This window comes from Aquila chrysaetos, chromosome 16 (genome assembly GCF_900496995.4).
Source record: "Aquila chrysaetos chrysaetos chromosome 16, bAquChr1.4, whole genome shotgun sequence".
Classification (NCBI taxonomy): Eukaryota; Metazoa; Chordata; class Aves; order Accipitriformes; family Accipitridae; genus Aquila; species Aquila chrysaetos.
This window is the reverse complement of record NC_044019.1, coordinates 28,372,983-28,396,412: the sequence shown is the minus strand read 5'-3', so window position 1 is coordinate 28,396,412 and position 23,430 is coordinate 28,372,983. Positions and strand designations below refer to the sequence as shown.

Below are 23,430 nucleotides of genomic sequence, written 5' to 3'. Positions count from 1 at the left end.
TGGGCAGGGGCACACTGAAGGGTCCCTTTCCTGAAAAGCTGGCTGCTATCTGCAGGCAGAGACCCCCAGGAGGGAGCTGCCTTCCTTGGGGTTGCAACAGCCAAAGCTACAGCATGGGCAGCGTGCTGGTAGGGGCAGGGACCCAAGGGGCATGCTCACCTAGCAGTGAGGGGCCGGCCTGCCCACCAAACAGGCAGGGTTGATGTTGGTCATCAATCCCCACACATCACCCTTCATCTCTCAGGGAACACAACAGCAATACGTTCCCCTGACACAGAACGTTACTCATACCACCCAGGACTCCCTTGTCAAGCCAGAGAGCTGCCGGGAGAGCACCCTTCAGAGGATCACCCCTTCTACCAACAGCAGGACTTCAGCTCCTCTGAGCATGACCGAGGGGCTGGAGAACACGAGCAGCTGGGGCTGACCCAGTTACTACCCATCGGCTGAGCCAGGGTAACCAGCACGGTGGGAGACCTCCACCGCTGCCAGCGAACGGGTTTGCCTGTAGTGCTGTGGAGGCGGTTGCGCCTCACGGCCTGCCTCTGCACTGCTCCCTTTCTGCCCGCCAGGTTGGGCTCCCAAGGCAGGTATGGAAGCAGTGCCACGGCACCCCAGTTGCAAGCGGCGACTCAGCCGAGGGCAGGTAATCAGCTCAACCACACGCGATACCCACCCAGGTCCCCTCCTCGCAGCTCCTACCTTATCTCTCTTGGGCCACTGGACGATGGGGATGCCTGTAAGTGCCAGTTTGGGGTCGCTGTTCGCGTATTCTTCTAGCAGCAGCTAATGGAGAGAGGGTGGGGGGAAAAAGCAGAGAGACAAAAAGCACAGGTGTGAGCAGAATGAAACAAGGCTCCCGCCAGTAAGGCAGGCTCCGACCAGATGCCAAGGCTAGCGTGCTTCAAACAAGACTGGGAAGGAGCCCTCCTCTACCCACGCCTGTGAGCAACGATCCCTCCCCACATTAGACAGACAAGCTCTGTCGAGTCGATCTGCACGAGCGCTTTCATCAACTGCATTTCAGCCCCGAGGCCCCGCGCTGTGCAGTGGTAGGGGGAGAGTGCCAAGCTTTTGCAATCCAAGGGGATTTACAGGGGAGGATTCACAAGGGTCACCCCTGCATCTGCTCTCCGCAATACTCCCCGGGCATGAGGTAGCCGGAGGGTGCAGCGGCGGCAGGACATGGTGCCCCAGCAGCCCCTCCGTAGCCTGGCACAAGCTGCCGGGTAGCCAAGAGCTGCTCCCCCACGCTGCCTCGGGGTTTAGCTTTGACTTTGACGTGAGAGATCCCTCGGCACCAACCGGACGGGCACGCTGCCCTATGGCGCGACAGGCATCCTCGCTCTCGGCAGATGCGAGCTCCCTGTACTCACCCTGGCCGTTTCGTCCCTCACGCTCCCCTCCATCGCAGCCCCTTCCCCACACTCATCCTGGCCGTTTCGTCCCTCTCGCTCCCCTCCATCGCGGCCCTCTCCCCACAACCATTCCCTGCTGAATTTGCCCGTTGCAAAGGTGCTTTATTTACTTGGCGTTGCCATGGCTACGCCGGCAGGAACCTCCTGCCGGCATCCCTGCTCGTGGTGCTTCCCGCTGCCAGGCAGGGCCAGGGCAGGGGTCGGCTGGCATCCCCCGTGGGGCTGCCCACTCCCCGGGTGCTCGCCCCGGCCCGGCTTTCCGGCGCTCCTCCGCCTTTCTCAGGCGGCTGCAGGAGGCAGGAAACCGTGGCCTCCCCTCCGCTCCCCGGCAGCACAGCGTGCTGCCTACAGACTTTCCGCCTCCCCGCCAGCCTTCCCATGAGCACACGCTGAAAGGAAAGGTCAGGGGCTGGGGGCTCACACACACATACACGCACACAGATAGATATATATATATACACATATGGGTAGGGAACTGCAGCCTCCCCCTGTCCAGGGAACCAGGGAGGGGGGGGGTTGGCGGTGGCTCAGGCATGCTCCAAGCTAGGGAGCCAAGGGGCCTGGGGGGGGGGCACCCGGGTCCTGTGGCTGCATCTGGCTCGGAGCCGGGGTCGGCGACAAACCCCTCCGTCCTCTCTGACCCCTCACGCTCTGGCTGAGGGGGGACGAGGCGGAGGGGACCCTGCGAGCGCACCGCACCGCATGCTTCCCCCCGGCCGGCAGGAACTCGGCACCGGCGAGCGCGCCCCAAGGAACGGGAGAGGCGAGCCCAAGCACCGGCCAGGGACCCCTCCGGGGAAGCAGGGGTCCCCCCCCGCGGTCCCCTCCCAGCCTGCCTGGGTCGAGAGCATCCCCGCGTCCCCTCCCCATCCCACGAGCGTTGCCAGCTGCCTGACCTTGCGCCTCTGGAGCTGCCGAGACTCTGGGGTGAAGTTTGCCGAGCCCTCTTTGTTTCGGTGCCCGCACTGCCAGTGCCGGGGCTCCCCCCCCTTTCCCTCCAGGACACCTCCAAGAGCTGCCTCAGTCTGAGCGGACCCGAACCGGACCCCCGGTCTTCGGGGACATGGCTGGGGGAGCGACCGCCGCCCCCCCCGCCCCGAGCGGCCCCCCCGGCTCCTCCCCGGCTCCGGCAGCCGCACCGACAACCGCGTGCTCCTCCCGAACCCTTGGGCAGCAACAGCAGCAGCTTCCTGAGCTTGAAACAATGCTGCTGCGTCACCCACATGCGGTTCCCAGCAATGCTTTGCAACGGGAAGATGGCAGAAGAGGGGAGGGGGGGGGGAGAGAAAAAAAAAAAAAAAAAAAAAAAGCGAGCGAACGAGAGCGGAGGGCAGAGCCGTTCTGCTGCAGAGCCGGGAGGGGCCGGGACGGGCGGCTGGCGCCGTGCGGATTGGCGCAGGGGGGCCGGGGCGGCGCGGCCCACCTTCCTCCTTCCCTCCCTCCGCCACTGCAATCGGAGATGCCGGGGCCGGGCTCCCCGGGGCCGGGGCAGGCTGGGGAGAGCCCTTACCCCCGGCCCCGCTCACGCCCGACCCTCCCCAAGGGCTTGCTTTTGTCTTCTCCGAGGGGTTGGTTTTTTTTTTTTTTTGGTGGGGGGGGGGGGGGGGAAGGAAGGTTTGGAAGCCGAAGCCACCTGGGTCTAGGAGACGTCGCTGGTGGGAGCTTTTAAATGAAGGCAAGGGGGTGGGGGTGAGCCCCTTGAAACGTGGGGGCTGCAGGGACTGCACCCGCACCCTCCCGGAGCTGGATGGACAAACCTGCCCCGACAAACATCCCGGCACCCAAGTTTGGGAGCAGCGGTTGTCCCAAAGCCACCGGTGACCAGACGCTAGAGGGGGACAAACCCATACCGGGCGACACAAGGTCTCCCCAAACAGCCCCAGCTCCCCGAGAACTCCCCCACCCCACCCCGGCTACAGACCACCGCAATTAAAATGGAGGAAACTCTTGAAATAAAGCAGGGTCCCCAAAGCAGCACTGGAGAACAGCGACTGCTCCTAGCCCCGATGCAGCCAAAGCATCTGCAGGCAACCTCAGCTTTTGTCTCTCCTGCCCCTGGAGAGCCCAGGAAGCCACTGGGCCACACCGACCAGACACCTGGGTCCAGACTGTCACCACCTGAACTGCCAACGACACCCTCGGGCCCCCAGCACAGGCTCTCCACAGATCTTGCCGTCTGCATCGCAGTGGGGACACCCAGCCCTGCAGCGCGGCCTGGCGCGGAGAACATGCAGGGTGGCTCCTCCGTCACGTTGCCAAGGTCAAGCTCATCAGATGGCACGCCGAGGTGACTCCTGGTCAGACGGGACAGCGGAGGGGTCTTTGGCCCCGCGTGCTCCAGGCTGCGGTGCTCCTATTTGGTCCATTTGGACAGCGATCGTGGAAGCGTCAGGCATCTCGTGAACGCCGCACCGCTGGCACACACGCCGGGAAGGGAACCTCGCACACAGCTCAGCGCTTCACGCTGCGGTTTAGTCTCATCTGAGCCACAGGCAGGAGCGTGGCCAGAGCTGCCATCCCACCAAAGCGGGGACCTTTTCGGCACAGCTCACAGGCCACCCTGAACTTCCTCGTCCATCCCTGGTGGCAGCAGCCCCTGTTCCTCACCAAGTCCTCTCTTGCGTCCCATGGCCCTGCAGCAAATGGGACAGTGCATGCTCTCCCCGCAGGCAGAGAGAGGGAGTGAAGTGCCCCGAGACCACTCACTGCTCCCAAAGGCGCTCATCAGTGCTTTTACATCCCCCGGGCTTCAGCAAGCTGACATGTTCGCTGCTTCTCTTAGACACGAGCACCTGGAGAAACAAATTGTCTTGGGAAAGCAGATTCCAGCTGGCAGATTTACTGGGGCAGGGAAAGGAGAGCATGAGGCACAGGGAACATTTCAGGCAGACGTGACGCACCGGAGATGAGAAGAGTAACGTGCGTTTACAGAGGAGCAAGAAGATGTCTCTGATCATGGGGAGACCCAGCACAACACGGAGCCAGGTATGTGGGCAATGCCAGACCAAAGGCTTTGAGATGAGGTCCTGCAGACATGATCCACACTTCTGGGAGAGGCTCTTCTTGTTTCTACAACGCTTGATGCTCCAACACCTCCAGGCAGAGCCCAAATACAACCCGTTTGCGCCAGTTGCTGAGGCCACAGGGCTTGATGGCACTGCAGCAAGTGAATGGTTCAAATGTGGGCTCAGCTCCCCACAGCCGACAGCAGGTCTGACAGCTCTAAAGCCAGAGCCTCATGAACCAGCCTGCTCCTCTGAAGTCTAAATGAGGGAAACCAGCACACCCCAAGAGGGGTCAGAAGTGATGGACTGAAGCAGTCAAAAGACAATGGGACCTCTCCGAAGTTCCCTCTTTCTCAATGATCTTTCCAACAACCCCAGTCCAGACCAATCACAGAGGCATCACCAAATGCATGGAGATTTTTCAGCAAGACATCAGTGCTACAAGGCAATAGGTTCATAATCTCATTTTACAAAGGCAGATCTCCTGAGGCAGTGCTAGAAGCCTTTTTGATTTCTGCAGGCCCTCCCATTTAAGCCACTGGGGAGTAGCTCTCAGTCACTGGTTCAGAAGGCAGCAATGTGGTGTCACCAAGAGCTTTCCGAGGGAGATAGGCAAAGCTAGAAAGGTTAAGGAGAGGCAGAGGTGGCAACGTGCTCTTCTTATTCAAGATGCCTGATGCGGCCTTTTTACAGAGTCTCAGTAGATAGACAATCCCTCTTGCCGTGGAGCTGGAAGCACATCTCTGTCACAACCAGTGTCATGTCCCGCCACGTGATGGCTCCAGGCTCAACTCATGACAGGATACAGAAACGTATTTCTTCACATAACCCAACATACGGACATCCTGAAGTCATGATCACCACACAAGAGGCTGTGGGAAAAGGCAGCATTTTCCTGGTCTGTGCTGTGGCCGTGTGCCTGGGAACACTGGTTAGCAGAGGGTGGCAAGAAGCATGGTAGGACGTTTGATGTGACAGGCACATCAAGGTGCCATGTCACACTACCTGTGTGTCTGGGCTCTATGATGAGAAAACACCATGTTCTGATACTGGGTAGCAGACAGACCAAATAAACATGCAGGCCACAGCCACAAAAGCCTTCCACAATGCAGCAGCTGCCTAACTGGACACAGCTACGTAGTGACAGCAGCAAAGTTGGCAAGCGCTGAAAACATGTTGATTCTGTGCCTCTCTAGAGCAGGTATTTCCCAATAGTCCTGTTGGCCAGATCCCAGGTCCATTAATGACCTCACCTGGTGACATAAGGGTAAGAGAAGCTGCTGCAGATCAATGGTCCCAGAGTCAGGCTAAGATGCTGTGGAGGACATACCGCTTTCTGTTTAGCATAAGTCATTGAAAATGGATTAGGCTGTAGGTCTCCACTAGTGCATAAGGAGAAACAGCAGATGAACAGAAGGGATCCAAGTCTGGGGTGCAGCACAAGGGATCCCACATGGATCACGCCTCCAAGAGCTGTGAGGGAAGGCAGGAGCATCAGAACAAGACCGGAGAAGGGAAGGGCTGTGCTAACACACAGCCACTGTAGGACTGTGTTCCGGGAGAGTCAGCTACAGTTGTGCAAGAACACAAAAGCTATTAGAGGAGGGAGTTATACCGAAGCTTACGCAGGAAACATGACTGAAATAGGCTATGTACCCCACATCATGAGTTACAGATGCATGGACGGCCACTTCATGCCTCTAGCTTGGTAACAACTTGTCCTGCCTAAAAAAAAAAAATAAATAAATAAGGTGTTCTCCATACAAGCTGTTGATACTGAAAATTAGACCCTCACTCATCAGCCTTTTCAGTGACCAGACCAGTTAAAAGGTTTAACTAAAAATGTCTTACCCCTTTTCAGAATTTATAAGCTAAACTCCATTTGCCAGTTCCATCACTTCTAAGGAAAACGTAAGTTTTGAAAGTAGAGCTTTGCTGTAGTTTGTCAAACTTGTCCTGTTTTCTCCAGCCACTGCAGTCTAAGGATCTTCATGCCTTGAGGATGCCCTATAGCACAGACATTGCTTGGGAGGCTGCTAGTTCTGAGGGACAGAGTCCTGCAGCTCAGGCTACTTCTGAACCTCAGAGCACAGGCAGCTTTAAGGAACAAGTCCTTCAGGGAAGCTGTTTGTTCTGACCGGACTGCAGGGACTTTCACCCGCAGCTCATCCGTGAGGTACAACCAGACACAGGGGCTGGTGGGTCACATCAAAACCACAGGCACATATCTGTTAGCTCCAGAACGTAAGTCCTTTGGAAAGGTCTCAAAACCCAGCTAAACACCAACAACCTTGAAAGCTCTGCCTTCAAAACACCCAACATGCGACACCAGCCTCCCTTTCTCCGTCCAAGGGTGAAATGCTGCGCTGACAGCTCAAAGCTTGAGTTTCTCCACAGCATCATATGGTTCGTGGTAGGGCCAAGGCCACCCCACCACAATGGTTCAGAAACACACATGTTGCATACTTGAAGGCCACAGCACGCACAGTACACTTGAAAAAGCCACAGGAAACCAGAATTGCAGCCCCCTAACAGCACCTCCTCCCACTCCTTCAGCCAAGCACCACCAGAGCTCGGCCTGCAAACAGCCCACTCTGGGACCCCAGAGCTGTGCTGTCTGCTCCAAATGCAGAAGAGCGCTGGATTTACCAAATGCCCCACAAAAATCAGGAGACAGTGCTTGGAAAAGAAACGTGACGGCAAAGATGAAGATACACCCATGGCTATACCTTGGTGTCAGCTTCGATACAGACAAGCAGCTGAACAGATCACCATCAGCAAGGAAAGGAGCAGGAGATAACTGGTTTTAGGGACTAAAATGGACTTCTGGGGAATAGAGTGAGGCTGACATTCTCACTTCAATGCTGGAAGGGCTAAAATACCAAAAATGCTCATGGAGTCAGCACAACGGGTCTGGCAGATACAGCTCAGGGTGTAAAGCAGGGCAGGGGGAAAAAAAAAAAAAAAAACAAACCCAAAAGCCCTCATATAATCTACAGTCACATCCTGTGCAAACAACCCAAAGAAACAACACCAAATCCACCTGGGGCAAGGAAAGGGCTCCAAACGTTACAGTGTCCAGCAGCCCGATGAGTCCACAACCAGAACTGGAAACAAACTGCATCGCAAACAAGCACTCTTGCACTGACACCCATAAGGGACCCAGACGGGGCCCAGAGGGTCCCCAGAGGAGTCTCAGCCACGCTGGCTGGGAGCAGTTACTGCTCCTGCTAGCCCCAACCCAAAATCCAAGCCAGGGCTGTCCCTCAGCATCAGGTGGCATAACATCAGCCTCCTGTAGAGGAAGAAGAGAACACCAAGCCTGCAGACAAAACACCCCCTTGCCCCAGGACAGGGGTGAAGTCAGGGTCAAGCACAGTTTCCCTAGGGGCAAATGCCTTTCCACCTCCAACGCCACAAGGAAGCAGATGCGCCCTGGCAGCCCCGAGGAACAGCAGCACTTGAGGCTCCCTCATGCCTACATACCTTGACGTCAGCGATGAGGGCGTCCTCATCCTCAATGCCAGTGGGAACGCACTTCTTGTGCAGAGGGAGTGACTCCAGTTTGTCCACGAGGCAGCGTAGACCCTCCAGCTCAAACTGCGTCAGGTGCACCTTCCTGCTCTTCCGTGGGCTGCCACCGTTTGGGTCCCAGGCCTGGCCATTTTGGGACCCCCGGCTGGAGTCGGAAGAGTCTATAGATGGGGTCTTCTTCAGACCCGGCAGGCTGCTCCGGCAGCTCCTGCCCAGTTCATCATAGTCCACATTGGCACCATTGGCTACGGGGCTGGTGAGAACGGACCTCCTTGTGACTGGTCGCCTTGGTTCCTTCCCTGCTGCATCCTCCTCTTCTTCCTCCTCCTCCTCCTCTTCCATATTTACCGAATCCGAGGAGCTCAGCTCCATATCTGCCACAATGGAGAAAGAGTGAGAGAAAAGCATGGTAGCCAGACAATCACTTGCAGGAGGTGTTCAGTTTCTAGAGGAATCCCCCAGTTATCAGAGATGCTGGAACAACAGACATGTACGGGAACAAGGCGAGAGGAAAGGATGGGGCACGTAGCAGCTGGTAAAGAACAGCTAAAACCCTTTCCCATTCCTGGCTTGTTCTGTTGGAACGTGAGGCACAGGACATGGAAAACCTCCCAGAGAAGGAGAGCGCAAAAGCCTAGACTGTATTTCATAGAATCCTAGAATTGTTTGTGTTGGAAGGGACCTTTAAAGATCATCTAGTCCAACACCCCTGCCATGGGCAGCAGCATCTTTCACTAGATCAGCTTGCTCAAAGCCCCATCCAACCTGACTTTGCTTTTGAGGGCTTGGGATCCCCAGCCATCTGGTCCTGGGAGTGACTTGGGACCTTGATCCTGCCTTCACAGTGGGAGAAAGATGTGGACTCACTACATCACAGTGAGGTCTCCGAGCCTGATTGTGCACAATAAAGCACCCTCTCCTGACAGTAAAAGGGAAGGGGGTTCTGCTGCTCCCTTCCTTTCAGCCCTCTGCACTAGTTCCCACTTCATGCTGCTCAGTGGTAGAGAAACGGTGATGAAGGCACTGGAGGCCTCCAGGCAGGAGGAGGACAGAGACAGCCTTTCCCAAACCAAGCACTGAGGGAATTCTCAAGAGGGCCACAGGAAAAGGACAAGAGCTGGGTGCCATGTCCCTTTGCTAGGGCCCCCAGATAGAAATCAAAAGCCCTGAAAAGGCTGTGGCTGTGAGGGGAGGTGCACAGGAGTCAGCATTTACAGCCTCTTACGGGAGTGAGGACAGATTTGCTTCAAGGGCCTTGGGTGGAGGCTACCCAGCTCTCTCCCACTCTAAAGAAGGGTCTCTCTGAGAAATAATCTCTTGAACCAATGCTCAGGCCCCACTTGCCTTGGCTGTAAGGAGACCAAAAATTCCTTTTGCAAAAGACTCCCTGTGCTTCCTTGCGCATAACCTTGACAGCACTTTAAACTGTGCGTGCAGGAAGGCCCTGATCAGCAAGAAAGCATTACTGCCTGGCAGCTCACAGCACAGTGGTGGTTACTGCAACTTCCCTCCGCCTCTTCTGTTAAAGGCTTTGTGTGTACCAGCAAGACCAGGAACTTGTGTGCTGGTTTTGCAGCTGCAAGGAACCTGGCCTGTTACAGGGGCAAAGGAGGAAGCAAAAGTCTGGCTAGTTTTGACTTCTTGCTCAAAGGAAAAGAAGTAAATTGCACCTCCTTTGGCCAGTCTGCAATGCCCTCCAACTGCTCAGTACAGCAAACAGTGAAAAGGGAGGAAATACCCAAAGAAACCACCTTGTGAAATTGAGGAAGTGATAGTCCTAAATTCTTCCCACACAGTCCTCCAGGGCCCTCCATGCTGCTGAGCCAGACAGTACCCCAGCAGGAGAGTGCAAGAAACCACTTCGATACGGGTGAGGAAGGAATAAGAAGAGCTGGACAGCCAATGCAGGGGGCTTACCCATACTGAGTGATTCCTTCTGGAAGTCCTTGGTCAGATGTGAGCGGCTGGTGATGCAGTACACATAGCGCTCCAGCACGTACCAGCACATCTCGTAATAGAAGGGATAACGAAACTTATTTGGGACCTGCAAAAGAGGCAAGGGGAAGGGGATCAGCTCAGGCCTCCTCCACCACAGGGCTGCACAGAGATAGCTCTTATTACTGCTGCTTCAAACCAGACCAATCTCCTCCTGAGAGACAGGAAACGCATGTACATGTTTAACAGCATCATTCATGCTTCTGGCAGCCTGACGTAATTCTCCTTGCAGAAGAATATTATCGCCAGGCAGAGCAGAGACCAGGCACTACTCACTTGCAAGCCATTAACATTTCATTTATCTTTGTTAGGGTTGCGGCTCTTCCCCCACAGACCTCCTTCTCATTAGTACAAGAAAGAAGTGGCAGATGACACAAAAGGTTTCAGTTGAAGGTAATGGTTCAAGCCCTCTTCCCAAGCCCAGGCACAGCATCTGACAGTTTGTACGGGAGGAGGGAAAGGTTGGTCTGTTAAGAGACGTGTTACCAGCTCAGCTATTTAGCAGAGTGCTATCAGGGCTGTGTCACATCAGTGTTGGCAATTCACATGCAGGCAGAAGCTGCCCCTGACCCTGCTGCCTACCCTGCACCTTCCTGAGGCTACGCTGCCCAGAGTGGAGCAGGCACACACTCCGTTGTTCTATGCATGTCTTAGCTGCTGTGGATGATGGTCAGACATGTGAGTGCTAACCCACAGGTCCTGCCTGCTGCAGCAACCTGAACTGTTTCAGAGAGGCCAACAGTCTGTCCATCACAGCCCAGGCATATCCTGAAGCTTCTCTGCAGGAGCTGAGCTCTGCAGGACCCATGTCTCCACAGGGAGCAAGCAAGAACATCCACTTGCCAACAGCATTCTCTGCTCGAGGCCTCAGGAAGCCTTTAGTTTGCTGTCTTAGACCACATCAAGGTCTAAGATCAACACCAAGCAGCAGTAGAAGGCAGCCAGGTAAGGGAAGAGGCAACACACTGGATGCACTCCCATGGACATGTTGCTCCTTCCTCTTTAGGCAGCCAGGAGAGGTCCCCATGACACTCACAGCAAGGTTTGCAGACCCCTCAGAAGCCTGGTGTCAGACCGGAGGTGGTACAAAGGAATATAACAAGCCTTAGCGCACACTGCAGGCTGTCCCTCTGCCCAAGTTCCTGCCTGTACATTTAGCAGGCTAGGACATCTTGCTTACAGACAGCTGGAGTTGAAGCAATCTGTCACAGGGTGAGATTCAACTTGCCTGCCTGCACACCACCGCTCTTGGCTGTGCCCTCCCCACCATCCCAGGAAGCCACATCCTCCCAGCTCTCCCACAGGTCCTTACCCGCGTGCGGTCTTCAATGCTGTAGATCCGGAGCTGCATAGGGATGTTGAAGCTGTGTAAGAAGTTGCCTCCGAAAACCAGCGTGTCCATGGGAGTGTACACAGCATGGATCCAACCTTGGAGAGAAAGCAGAGTTTGAAGAATCCTGAGTAACTAGGCGAGGCCAAGGTCTCACAACTGACAGTCCCTACTAATTCAGTTCCCTTGCAATCTCTTACGAATTGTGTTCTTCAGAGCAGGGCTGTCAAATCTGCACAGCCTTCATGCTGCTCAGCTAAGTCCACCCTGATAGTTGCACCCTTAACCTGCACCCAGGTTAGCTGCAAACACACAGACTAGCTATTGACCTGTTGTCACGTCAGCCAGCCCTAGAAGCAGCAGGGGGCTACGATGGGACCATACAGACCCCAACTCTTTGAGGACGGCAGACATTGCTGTGTTACAGCAACCATGTCCACCGCTCCTGAAGTGTCACTACTGAATTACTCAACACCCAGCTCACTTGACCCATCTAAGAGCTAGAGACAGACTTGTACTTAGGCACTTAAATACACCTGTGGATCTGGCCTCGCATCCTCCCATGGTGGCACATGTGCCAGTATCCACCTCCTGTCCATAGCTTTTTGTCATCTTGGTGTCTCTGGAAAGTTGCTTCCTAATTGCATTAGGCCTAAGAATACCAGCAACAAGGAAAACAGTGTTCCAAAATCTGTTCAACAATTAAAAAAACCCTCAAAGTAACTCAAGTTCCAGCTCTGCTATCTCCAAGGCTAAGCAATCCAGCTAAGCCCAACATTTTAGAAATTCCAGCATTGGTTTCCTTAAGGCAAGGCCAATCAATTCAGAAGTGTCAGTTGTGATAACAGGACTCATTTGAGTAACTTCTGCAATCCCTGATGTTTTCTGTTCCTGCTCCCACAGTAAGCTACAATACAGTTTACTCCTGCACTGCTGTTGGAGATGAAACGGCAGGTGAAACGGCAGGTTACAGCAGCCTTTGATGTCTGAGACAGTCTTATGGACACAATTTTTATGCACCAGTTTTACTAGAAGCCTTCAAAGGGGTCTAACAATCTTTCTCCGTACAAGGGAGTATTCCCTAGTGCAAGCACAACATTTTACAGACATCCCAGGTCTCCATCACAGGTTCTAAAAGGCTGTGAGCCAGTCATTGCAAACAACCAACTTGAGGTGCTTTTTTTTTTTTTTTTAATCTGCCTCATCTCTTCTGCCTTTGCTGTTTTCAAGCACAGCACTGTACTAACTGCACATGGAAGACATTGCTGATGCCCTCCAATTATTCTGCTTGCTAAACCAAGTCAGGCTAAAGATTTCTCTTAACTCTTGAGAGTGTTCCAACTCCCAACCTCAAAGTCTCCTTGCCCAAGCCCTCTGCAAAGCAGTTACCTGCAAGTCTCTCCATGTTACTGCTTGCCAGCTCCCTACTGGGTTTCAGCATTTTCCAACATTTGCTTCTAGCTATATGCTTTCCAGCTCTCTTATCTGCAGTACCTGCAGACTGTTTGATTGTCTTTCCCCATGTCCAGAGCAGTCACCTTGCTCCTTAAACTCACACACTGGCTCCCTTCCTTGCTTCACAATTTGAACATAACTCTGCAGAGATTTCACAAGAGACCCAGGAAGGTGAGGAGCTGTGCTGCCCTGGGCCAGTCTTCAACATACACTGCTCCGCATGTCAACATGACAGGCTCTGGGAAAGCCTCCTTTAATAATTGATCAAGAGTGATGTGAGCCAACCACAGCTTTCCTGTTGCTTGGGCTGAATCCACAGTGCCATGACAGGCATGTTTTGGGAGCTGGCAAGCAAGAGGACAGAGCCACATCACAACTCCCTCTCCCAGTTACTCATGAGGGAGGAAGCTAAACCTGCCTGTTCTGATTTTGCTCGTGTCCCAGGAGTTTCAGCCTCTCACCACAATGCTGGTAAAGGCCAGGATGCGCCTGCCCACCCCGCAGTACCTGAGGGGATGACAAATGTGTAGCCCTGCTTGAGCTCGATGCGCTGGCACTCTGACACTCTGTCCCCAAGAAAAATGTCTCCCTGCTTCCCTGAGAGAAGCCAGTTTTCATAGAGCTCCAGGTTCTGGGGTGTAGGAGGGATCAGCCAGAAGATCTGCAAATAAAGACAACAGGTGTTTAAGTCGTCACATAATTAACAGCTACTGACTACCCCCTGCTTCTTCCAAACCTGCACTGCTCCCTCTCCAGACATCTAAATCTCTTCCTCTCCCCATCCTCAGAGGATGCGAATTTGCAGAAATTCCCAGTAAAGTGTCCCATTTGAGAGGGCAAGCCGCTGAGCAAGGTCCTTCCCAACCTGACACACTGAGCACCACAGGTCAACTGAGCTTGGGATGCTTTGTAAGGTATTATTTACATCAATAGAACCCACCAAAGACATCAGAGTGCTAGAGACAAAGGAGGTATTTACCTGCATATTTCTGCCATGTTAGTAAGAGCTACAACTAAACTAGAGATTTGCACCTGTCTGGCTCCACGGAATTACAGGGGGCAAGCAGATACCCACTCCCAACCAGGCTCTTCAGAGACTGTTAACTCATCCTTTGGGGGAAGGCACTGGAGCCGCAAACCATCAGAATCGCTGGGGAAGTCTGGCAGCTACATCTCATTTGCAAGGAAAGGTGGGTGAAAAGCCCAGATTCTTCACGTGCGGCAGAGTTTGCTGCCTTCCCTGAACCTAGTCTAAGCCAGTGGAGAAAAATGGGATGGAAAAATTGCCCAGGACTTGTCCTAAAGAAGTGACAAGACCTTTTTTTCCAGAGATCTGCCTTTACTGACTGCAGAGGGAGCCCATCCAGCCACCTTCAGCTGGACAGTTCCTTCGCAGCAGTTACAAGCAAAAGAGCTCCCTATCCTAAGGCTCTCTGAGGTGCTCTCAGGAGATGTTCAGCCACAAGAGGCAGCCTTTTTTACCCCCGGCTCCTTGATGAATTGAGCCCTAGATGGCTAATGGTTTTTATCAGAGGCAGTGAGGTCTCTTCTAATAGCTCACAAGGGTTAAGTCAGGAGCTAGGTGCATTTCACTGGGCAAGAGGTGGGACCTGCCTTTGGTAAATTCTGTACTACAGGATACTACTCCACATTAGCTTTTCCTAGTAATACTAAGCTGAGGTACCACCAGATTTTGCTGCTCCAACTGCATTGATTCAAACGTACTATGATGAGTCTGTCTGCATCACCACCCTCCCCGGACAGCAGTGCAAAGTTTCCTTGACTACAGTAGAGCTGACAACTGCAGCTAGCAAAAACTTGAATACAAGCTCTTCTGTGCCATTATATTTCTTGCTGAAGCATAGACCGAGTCCTCTGACAACGGGCACCCAACGGCAGTCAGAGGGGAGGTTTTCCCAGCAAGGACTTCATATTGACTAAGTGTCATGCGCTGATCGTGACTGTGCTCTCTAGAGCAGCAGAAGTGCTAGAAGTGCTAGCTGGGGTGTCTGACTTAATTGTTCAAGTACTAGCTAGCCGCTTCGGTGATACAGCACCCAAACTATTACAAATCTGTTTTCTGAAAGTAAAGAGAACAAATACAACACTCCCACCTGTAAGAGGAGCTTAAGGTTCATTCACTCTGCCTAAGAGCAAGTGGGAGGACTGGCACCTTCCCAGATCCCCTTCCAGACAGATTTATTCCAAGCCAGGCCCCAGTACAACACACAGCTGGGGCGACGGATGCCTGGCACATGGAAATCCCCGCACAATTATAACTGGAAGCCACCCATCAGGAAACAAACATTGCACTCAAATGAAGTTTGTAACCAGACAAACTCAAACTTAATGGAACCTGGGGTTCAGTTTTTCTATCTTGGGCTGAGGTCAGCTACAGGAAGTGATTCCAGACAATCAGCTTAAATCTGACAGTATTTCAGAGCTACTTCTCACCAGAAAGCATTCAAGGGTTTTGCAGTGAAGACCTGTCACTAACCTTCAGTTCAAGCGCTTCTGCTTTTGAAATCACTTGATGTTTTAAGGTGACCCCTCACACATCTGTTGGCTATTTAAAAACCCCTGGACAGCTTAGCTTTAGGAGAGGCTCCCATGCGTCTTTAATCACCTTTCTTCCATTTGCTGCTGCTCCAGTGTGCTATGTGCACCTCACCAAAAGGTGATTAGCCATGTAACCAAATGATCTCTCAGAAGCCCCAGGCACTGGATGAATTGGGTTATTCTACTCTATGTCATTTAGCCTTTTATAACGTTGCCTCAGCATCACCTCTACAGCATGGGTTTTCAGCCTGTACCTGGTGGACCTCTGAGGGCCTGAACTACTTCCAAGAACCACAGATAAACAAGTTTAGGGTGGAAAGACTTCAATTCACTGTCTGGGAGCTGCATCTTCAAGGATCGACAAGGGAACAGACTAAAAGCCACTCTCCTAAAGCATCTGTAACTTTCCCAACAGGGACTGTCCTCCTACCTTTCCCCCTCGGTGGATGTGGTACCACACAGAAGTCCCACCAAAGTCCACGTGGAAATCTGTGTAGCAGCCTTTGACGCTCATCAGACAGTATCTGGCAGAAAACAAGATGACGATAAGGTGAAAATGAGCGGTGGTCCACATTTTAGAGCAGATACAACATATTCAAAGGGAGTGGTCTGCCCAAACCCAGGCCAGTGGCTCAGAGCAGTGCCAGAAGCCAATTACTGCAGTGCTAAGCACTTTAGCTGCAGGGAGGTGGTGGTCTGCAGAAGAGCTCACTTTGCATCTCTATCACATCCCCACAAAAAGATCTAGTCCAGGCAAGAGGAGAGCTTTCATCCTCACACACCTGGCAGCTCTAGAAACCCTGATGCCACAGGTCTGGCCTACAGGGCAGGATGGGCAGTGCCTAGCAGCTCAGCTGACTCCCGATGTCTCAAGGTGGCGAGCACCAAGAGTTTCCCCAAAGTGCAGTGAGCTCCTAGAAGCCACATGACCGCTCTTCCACACAGTGTTCGGCAGGGGCTTAAATAACTAATTGCAGTGTCCTTGCAAGTGTCACCTGCTGAAATAAACAGGGAGACTGTTCCTCCCGGTTCCCCTTGGTACAAACTGCTTCTCCCTTGGGCAGTTTTCTTGCAAGAGATGCTTTCCTGCCTGCCACCACTGGATTAGCTCAGGAAGTCACTTACTTCTGCACCTTTGGATACTGCATCTCCAGGATAGCATTCGTAGACTCTGTCTGACTCTCCTTCAGGTGTCTGGGCCACATGTTATCAACCCAGTCAATCAAATCCACCTGCAGCAGAAAGGTGGGAGACATGAGTAGAGATGAAGGGGGCACAGTAACCCCTTTTGCTACCCCCCAGGCTGTCCTGGAAACTCAAATACCTATTGCCTGCCTGGTAAGCCCAGAGCCCACATGTGGCTGGGCACCTGTGGGATGCAGGGTTGCACCGGGCCCACCAAAGCCACTGCGGTGCTGTGCACAGACTGCCAGCCAGCCCAGCTCAGAGCACACCCACAACAAACAACAGCACCAAGGAAGGGAAGGAAGCCCTGGTGTTAGCTGAAAGGCCATGATACCCCCTTTTTGGCCCCCACACACCCATCAATCTTCCCAATGCTACTGGTGCAATCCCACATGTAAAGCATTTAGGACCAACTGTTCTGATGTCAGTTGGTGTACAGTGAGCCTCTGAATTCACACAAGCAGCAAACACCACAGCAAGATCCCAAGCACGGTACTGGGATGCTGGTCATCTACTTAGGGGCTAGGCAGGAACTGCTATGCACTGGGCTTACATAAAAAAATGTGCTGGGCAGCACCTGCTACGGTGGGATTCAACTCTCTAAGCTTCAGGACAGCCAGAGCAGGCAGAGATGTCCAGGCTCCCTCTACAGTTAACAGAGAGAAGCGAATGGCCCTACAGAGCTGCCCCTTCCTCTCCACCGACTGCAGAGGGAGTTCAGGATGCCCACCCCATCCATCCCACTTTCCACACAAGGGCAACTCATTTTCCCCCTGCCAAAAAGCCTCATGCCCTGCTTCCAGCACACCTCCAGTCTTGGCCTCCTCTGCTCTCAGAGATTTCAGCACTTTTCATCAGAAACCCTCCCTGCCATGCTGCACAACCCTCTGGAGTCCCAGCTGAACACAGGGTTGCTGTCCTAATGGGACCATGGTTTCCAAACACCAAGGAAACCACAAAGCTCAACCAGCATCCAGGCTTTAGCTACTCTCTCAAATTACAGCAAACACTGCTGAGCTCTGCTGTCCAATTTAGGTCCTGCTGGAGTTTTACACCTGGCCACGTGTTATGGCAAACCACCCCTGTCCTGCACCTCTCTTTGGCCACAATAGAGCTGATCGCTGCTGCAGGATGCAGGAGAGGGCTCTGCACCAAGCATCAGAGCAGCGCAGTGCACAGGACAGAGGGAGGGTAGGCCCAAGACAGAATGACAGCCAAGGTCTTGGCAGACAGTGGAATCAGCTAACTGGGAGAGGCTGGCAGCCAGTGTCCCCATCCTGTCCCCAACACTCACTGGCTGAGCACAAATCTGACCTCTCTATTCAAACTCAGGTGCTTGTTCAAACTCTGTGCCTGTTCTTGACCACCAGCCAGCAGGAGCAGGTTACTTCACTCTAATTATTCTGCAGCCAATCACTTTCATTTCTTTAATTGCTGACAACTAGTGAACAAGTCAGCTCTCTGCAGAATGACAGGCCAGGGACTTGACTGTGGTCCCTACAGCTGAGGGATGCACAGGCTGGGCAGCCCCAGCCTGACTGTGAGATCAGCTACAGCAGATGAGGTCTGACAGGATCAACTCCAACAGCTTCCAGAGCACAGCAGTGACATCCCTGGCTGAGCCCATGCATGTTATGAGCAGCCCCTCTCCTCACGCATTCAAGTGTCAGACTGCACCTTGCCTACAGGGGACCACAAGCACAAGGGAAAGGACATTCCTGCAGAAGGAAGAGCCACGCTCACCGTAGCAGGTCTCTGCACCAGGTTCTCCAGTTTGGTGTGGCTGAACTCCAGGCTGATGACATTGTAAAGTTTCTCCCGCTCGGCCTCCGGTGTTTCATAGTAGCGTGCCCACTGTGCCATGGACATCTCAATATCCCTCTGCGTGTTCACATCCATGACATCCACCATCCGTCGGCTCCCTGCCAGAACAGACAGACATCACTGGAACTGTCCCTGTGCACAACAGACCACCCAGAAGAGACACTCCAGGAGACATGAGATCCTTCCTCAAAGGACCCACCCACACAAGTGTGACATCTTGGCCTTTCCCATAAGCTCACCTTCTTCCGCATATACCCACATTGAAACCAAAACTGCTTCAAGTCAAACTAGACTCAAGCAGATAAGAGTTGTGATCCACTGGCTAAGGACGGCTCAGGTTCAACCAGCTGCATGCTGGGGGAGCCACAAGACCAGACCTCTAGCTTTGATAAACCCAGTGACTCTCCCCATTCCTCCCTATCTGCCCAGGGCGCAACAGAGGCACTGTGGTCCCCAGACACTTACCGACACACAGCCGCACATCATTCACGCTGAAGTCCGGATCTGGCATCCTGCAGGACAAACACCTTGCTAAAAAAATCACGAAGTGCTTCTGGTTGCAGACCCTTCCCACCTGTAACCCCAGTATTGGCACCCTGAAGATACTACTGTGTTTCTTTTTGCCTCTTGGGTGTGGGTGAAGACCATGCAACTAGATCTCTGGGTGCATAGGTCTGTGCTGAGCGCTGGGGTGAAACACTGGGCCCAACTTCTGGCTAGGGAAGCAGATTTGGGAATAGGATATACCATCTCTAGAGCATGAGCTGTTGTACAGTGGCTTCTGGCAAATGAGCAAGCACGCCTTGGGCTAAGCAATCCTAGCTCTCATTTTAAAGACTGCTCATATGCGTTATCCCAATATAAAGGGCATAGCCAGACCATTACAAGCAGTATATTTCACTGACACAGCATAACTACTCTAACTGTTTGTACTGGCATACTTATCTGTACAAACACTGCTGTCACAGGCAGAATGGGCGGGCAGCCACTGAAGCAGCTCTTGACCCAGAGAAATAGCCAAAAGGTCAAGAGAAATCCAGTTTCACCCACACTGTAATAATCTTCAGTATCAAATCTCTACCCTCCCAAGCCACCCAGCAGTTAAAACTGAGCCTGGTACAATTTCCTATCTAATTCACCACAGTACAGTACATCATGCACTGGATGAGATGTTGCCCATCCGTTCACAGCCAGCTAAGGAAGTAAAGAGCAGCGTTGCTGATACTGGCTCTGACGAAGTTTTCTAGGGCTAATTTATTCCTCTAACTTTTGTACTAATCAAAACCAAAAAACACTGACCCAGCAGAAACACTGGATCAGATCAGGTTTTTTTAATTTTGTAAAAGACAGCTGTAATGTTTTGATATAGTATTACTTGCCTTAAAACTACATCTACCACCCCATTGCATATTTATATGAATATCATAAAATGGCACAAAGTCTTGCATCAGTACAGCTTTACACTCAAAGCTGTAAACCTTAATTGACTTACTGTAGCAAGAGAGACAGATGGCAGTTTAGAAGTAACCACGTTGGGTAAATCAGGTTGGAATTCTGGAAAATGCCAGAAATACTACAAATTGCTTGAGACTCTGGCAATAGATGCCTATATTACTAGGAAAGAAACCCAGCCAGATGTTGCATCAGAGCAGCAGTGGGACTTTCCAGACATTTGGTTGAATTGTGATCACCTACAGCCAATTCAGTCCTCTCATTTTAAGTCCAAACAGACTAGTAAGAACAGGATAACCGAGGTGGAATATACTTCTCTCTGCTCACTGCACATAAAGAACAGCACAGACAGGACACAGTCATACCAGCTTGGCAGAGCACAGATCCAGCCACTGGGATCAGATCCCACACAACGTAGAGAGGGGCAAGAAATCAGGCCAGAGTCACCCACCACTCTGTGCCCCTAGAACTTACTTTATCCCCAAGCCATCAGAGCTCCTGAAGATGAGAGGGTCTCGCAGGCCGCCCCGCTGGATGTATTCAACTGTGAAGTCTGGTGTGGGGAAACAAGAAGAGGGAAGGTGTTAGGGGGGACTCCTTCAGAGGACTATAGACAAGCTGAGGTTAGAAAGGATCTCTGGAGATCTCTAGTCCAACCCTGCTCCCAGCAAACTGACCTCAGACTCAGATCAGGTCATTCAGGGCCCTGTGCAGTTGAGACCCAAGAACCTCATCATATCTCTGTGGCAAGGCTAGCCAGCGAAATAAAGCCCTGTTCCTCGCTATTTCTTTCTACACCCCTTCGGAGATCCTGGAACTCCTTTGCGGCAGTTCTGTGAGCAGCATGGCGTGTGCTGCTGACAAGCCTCAGACAGGCATCCCCAGGGAGGGGGGGGGTTTGCTCCAACAGACTGCACCAGACAGGGGAACAGCACAGCTTTTGGTCCCCACTTCCCTAAGAAGCTCACAGCCAAGCAAGAGATGCCTTGAAGAAATGCTCCTCCCTCATGGTAAACCCTCATGAGGCTTGCACTGGCTGTGCGATGAAAAGACATCCCACTGAGCTATATGCGTGGTGAAAGAAAGGGGAGAGATCCCACATAGTTTTTGAATTAAGCATCTAGTAGACATGTGGCTGCAATTACAGGTGCTGACCCAGGCGAACCCTCTTGTTCCTGGCTGCCACGTGTTCCAGCAAGCCTGCAGCACTGCAGACTGGCTCATCGCTCTCTAGATCAAGCGGCTTCCATGCCATTTCCCACACACACTCCCTGTTACCAGCTCCCCTGGCCCAAGGGCTTAGCAGGCTTGAGCCAATCCTCCACCAATATGCTTCATATTGCCTTCAAACTGCTTAGGGACTGCCGCAGGACTTACAGGGGCAGCAGGCAGAAACGTCCTTTGCCTGCACTGCACCACTTGGATAATGCAAGTAAAGTGGTTTACAGCAGAGGAAAGTACAGAACTGGCATGAACAGCAGACAGTTTTCTCAACTTTACAGAAGGATGGAAAATAAAAGGCAGAAAAACACAGGACAATGGGAAAGGATTTTATTAACACCACAATTGCCTTGTAACCGCCCTTCAAGTTGGCAGTCAGGGAGGCTTTGGGTGTAGCCAGATGCACAAAAGCACATCCAACTGTGATCACTGTTAGCTTTCCACGAAAGGCTCGGGGAAAGGTCATCTCACACACCATGCCTCACTGGAGAAGTGGCCAACCGCACCAGCTGTCTGGTTACTGACAGCAGTAGCACACACTGCAGCACAGCAGTCCTGAGACAAACCTTTGCCTTCCATGAAGACCACGAAGGTAGAGTTAAACTTGTTGGTGGACAGCTTTTCCTCGAGGTCAAACGTCCTCTTCCCTTCAATTTCATCATCGGAGATGCCATCGTCCTCATAACGCCGCCTCATTGTGCCACGCTGAGGAGAGAACAGACCAGGAAGGTAAGAGTTATGGACCAGGAAGAACAACCAGTTTGCTTCCCAGAGGCTCAGCTCAACCTAGCACAGCTCAGCCTGGGCCTCTGGGGGAGCCCTTGCCCTGCAGCAGGCAGTCCCTGGGAAGCCTATACGCTTCTACTCCCAGAGAAGAGAGACCCTGTATCATGGAGATATATTATCCACTAGGTCTCTTGCTCAAAAAGCACCGTTGGTATCATTTTTCCAGAGCGACATGCTGGAGAAGATCTCTTTAGGCAGTATCTGTCCTGGATCCAAAACACACCACTGAAACATCAGATTTGCTCCTCCTACAACCAACAGATTCACAGGAGTTGGGCTGTATGGGAGACACATAATTCACTCCTAATGAGTGCTAACACAGAAACACAGGAGGAGGGGAGATACTTCAGTATAACTGGGGCAAAGACAAAAGAACCAGTTTCCCATTTTTACAGGTGCATGAGCATTTTGCTGCACTGGAGGTAAAGGCACTTGTGAATTTAAATCCCTGCCAGAACGCCAAGTGATAAAGGAAGGGGTCTATGCTGAAGACAATTCTCAAGTTTTCATCTTTGGCTATGCTCGTACACAGAAGCTGATTTATTCCCATTTGTGTGTGGGAGTAGCGGGGGGGGGGGGGGAAGTAACCCTTTTCTTAGAGGGTCTCATAAGTACATCTGTACTGGGATTCCTGACAGACATCCTCTTCTAGCATCGCTGGATCTGGAAGAAATTACTGTCCCCAGCTGTTAGCCACCCCTCCAGAGACCAGCCATGCTCTGGCAAAGCCGTTCGTGGGAATGCTCCCTAAATCTCCTCAGATAAAAGTCAACCTGGTCCAAATTAGCCAAGCTGACTTCCACCAATTAGGGATGCTCCCATTATAAAGCATTCACACCAATCGTTGTGCCAGCAGACAGCCAGGGATAGGATGGGGCAGGAGGTGACACAGCAGTTACTGTCACATCTGGGCCTGGAAGCCAGCACCTGCCTGCAGTAGGGAGGCACAGTGGCATTGCAGCACTGGTAGCAGGGTCACATCCCCAGCAATAACACTGGTCCCAGCCACGGACCGCGATGCTGAAATTCACCATTGCCGGTGAGGTGACCAGTGTGTACGGCTGTGCATCACAGTCCCTGCACGACCTCCTGCCACTGCACACCTCCCACTGCCTGGAGCTGAGCATGTTTGACAGCTCATTTCTTCCTTCTTTGAGAGTCTCCTGGTAAAGACAAGAGTGCCCTTTCCCAGGTGAGGGCACACACTTCAGACTCCCCTCCCTGTGGCAGCAAGCTGCAGATCTCTGCCCCAGAGTTCAGCACCGATTCGGACTTCACTCAAAGCCACTTTCTGCTTACTTCTGTCTTCCTCACCCAGCCAGCCAGGGGTAAGGCAGTGCTTGCTCTGACCACATGAAGTCCCAGGAGGTACAAGCCCACCTTTCCTGGGCCAGGGTTTATTTTGCCCCGAGCAGCCAACCTCAGCCCTGCCTGGCCTCACTCACCTTCCCATTAACCCCTGGCCTGCCTGCTCTCCCAGCCCATCACGCACTACAATAACTGAATCAAACACGGCCGGGATATTTTCCAGTGAGTTACAGCCTGCTATTAGCCATCCATCAGTTTGATCACTATATTGCTTTGTTTGTCCCTCTCTTCTTTTTGGCCCCATCTATTTAAACTGCGCTGGTGAAAGAGGAAGGACTCCCTCATACAGATGCACGGC

General features: G+C 52.6%; 1 protein-coding gene across 2 annotated transcripts in view; it reads right to left on the bottom strand.

Moving 5' to 3' along the window:
- The window catches only part of KDM2A (lysine demethylase 2A), a 52,726-nt gene that overhangs the window by 8,812 nt on the left and 20,484 nt on the right, over positions 1-23,430 (bottom strand). The window contains exons 4-14 of one of the 2 annotated variants that reach the window (XM_030039196.1): positions 21,545-21,683; positions 20,232-20,310; positions 18,771-18,817; positions 18,225-18,403; positions 16,422-16,528; positions 15,727-15,820; positions 13,245-13,398; positions 11,265-11,380; positions 9,875-10,001; positions 7,910-8,331; positions 703-786 (exon numbers count right to left, since the gene is read on the bottom strand). In XM_030039196.1, coding sequence (XP_029895056.1) covers positions 703-786; positions 7,910-8,331; positions 9,875-10,001; positions 11,265-11,380; positions 13,245-13,398; positions 15,727-15,820; positions 16,422-16,528; positions 18,225-18,403; positions 18,771-18,817; positions 20,232-20,310; positions 21,545-21,683 — 1,548 coding nt within the window. Of the gene's footprint in view, positions 1-702; positions 787-2,314; positions 2,534-7,909; positions 8,332-9,874; positions 10,002-11,264; positions 11,381-13,244; positions 13,399-15,726; positions 15,821-16,421; positions 16,529-18,224; positions 18,404-18,770; positions 18,818-20,231; positions 20,311-21,544; positions 21,684-23,430 lie in introns of those variants that run through there. The other variant, XM_030039197.2, reaches the window with a different exon arrangement.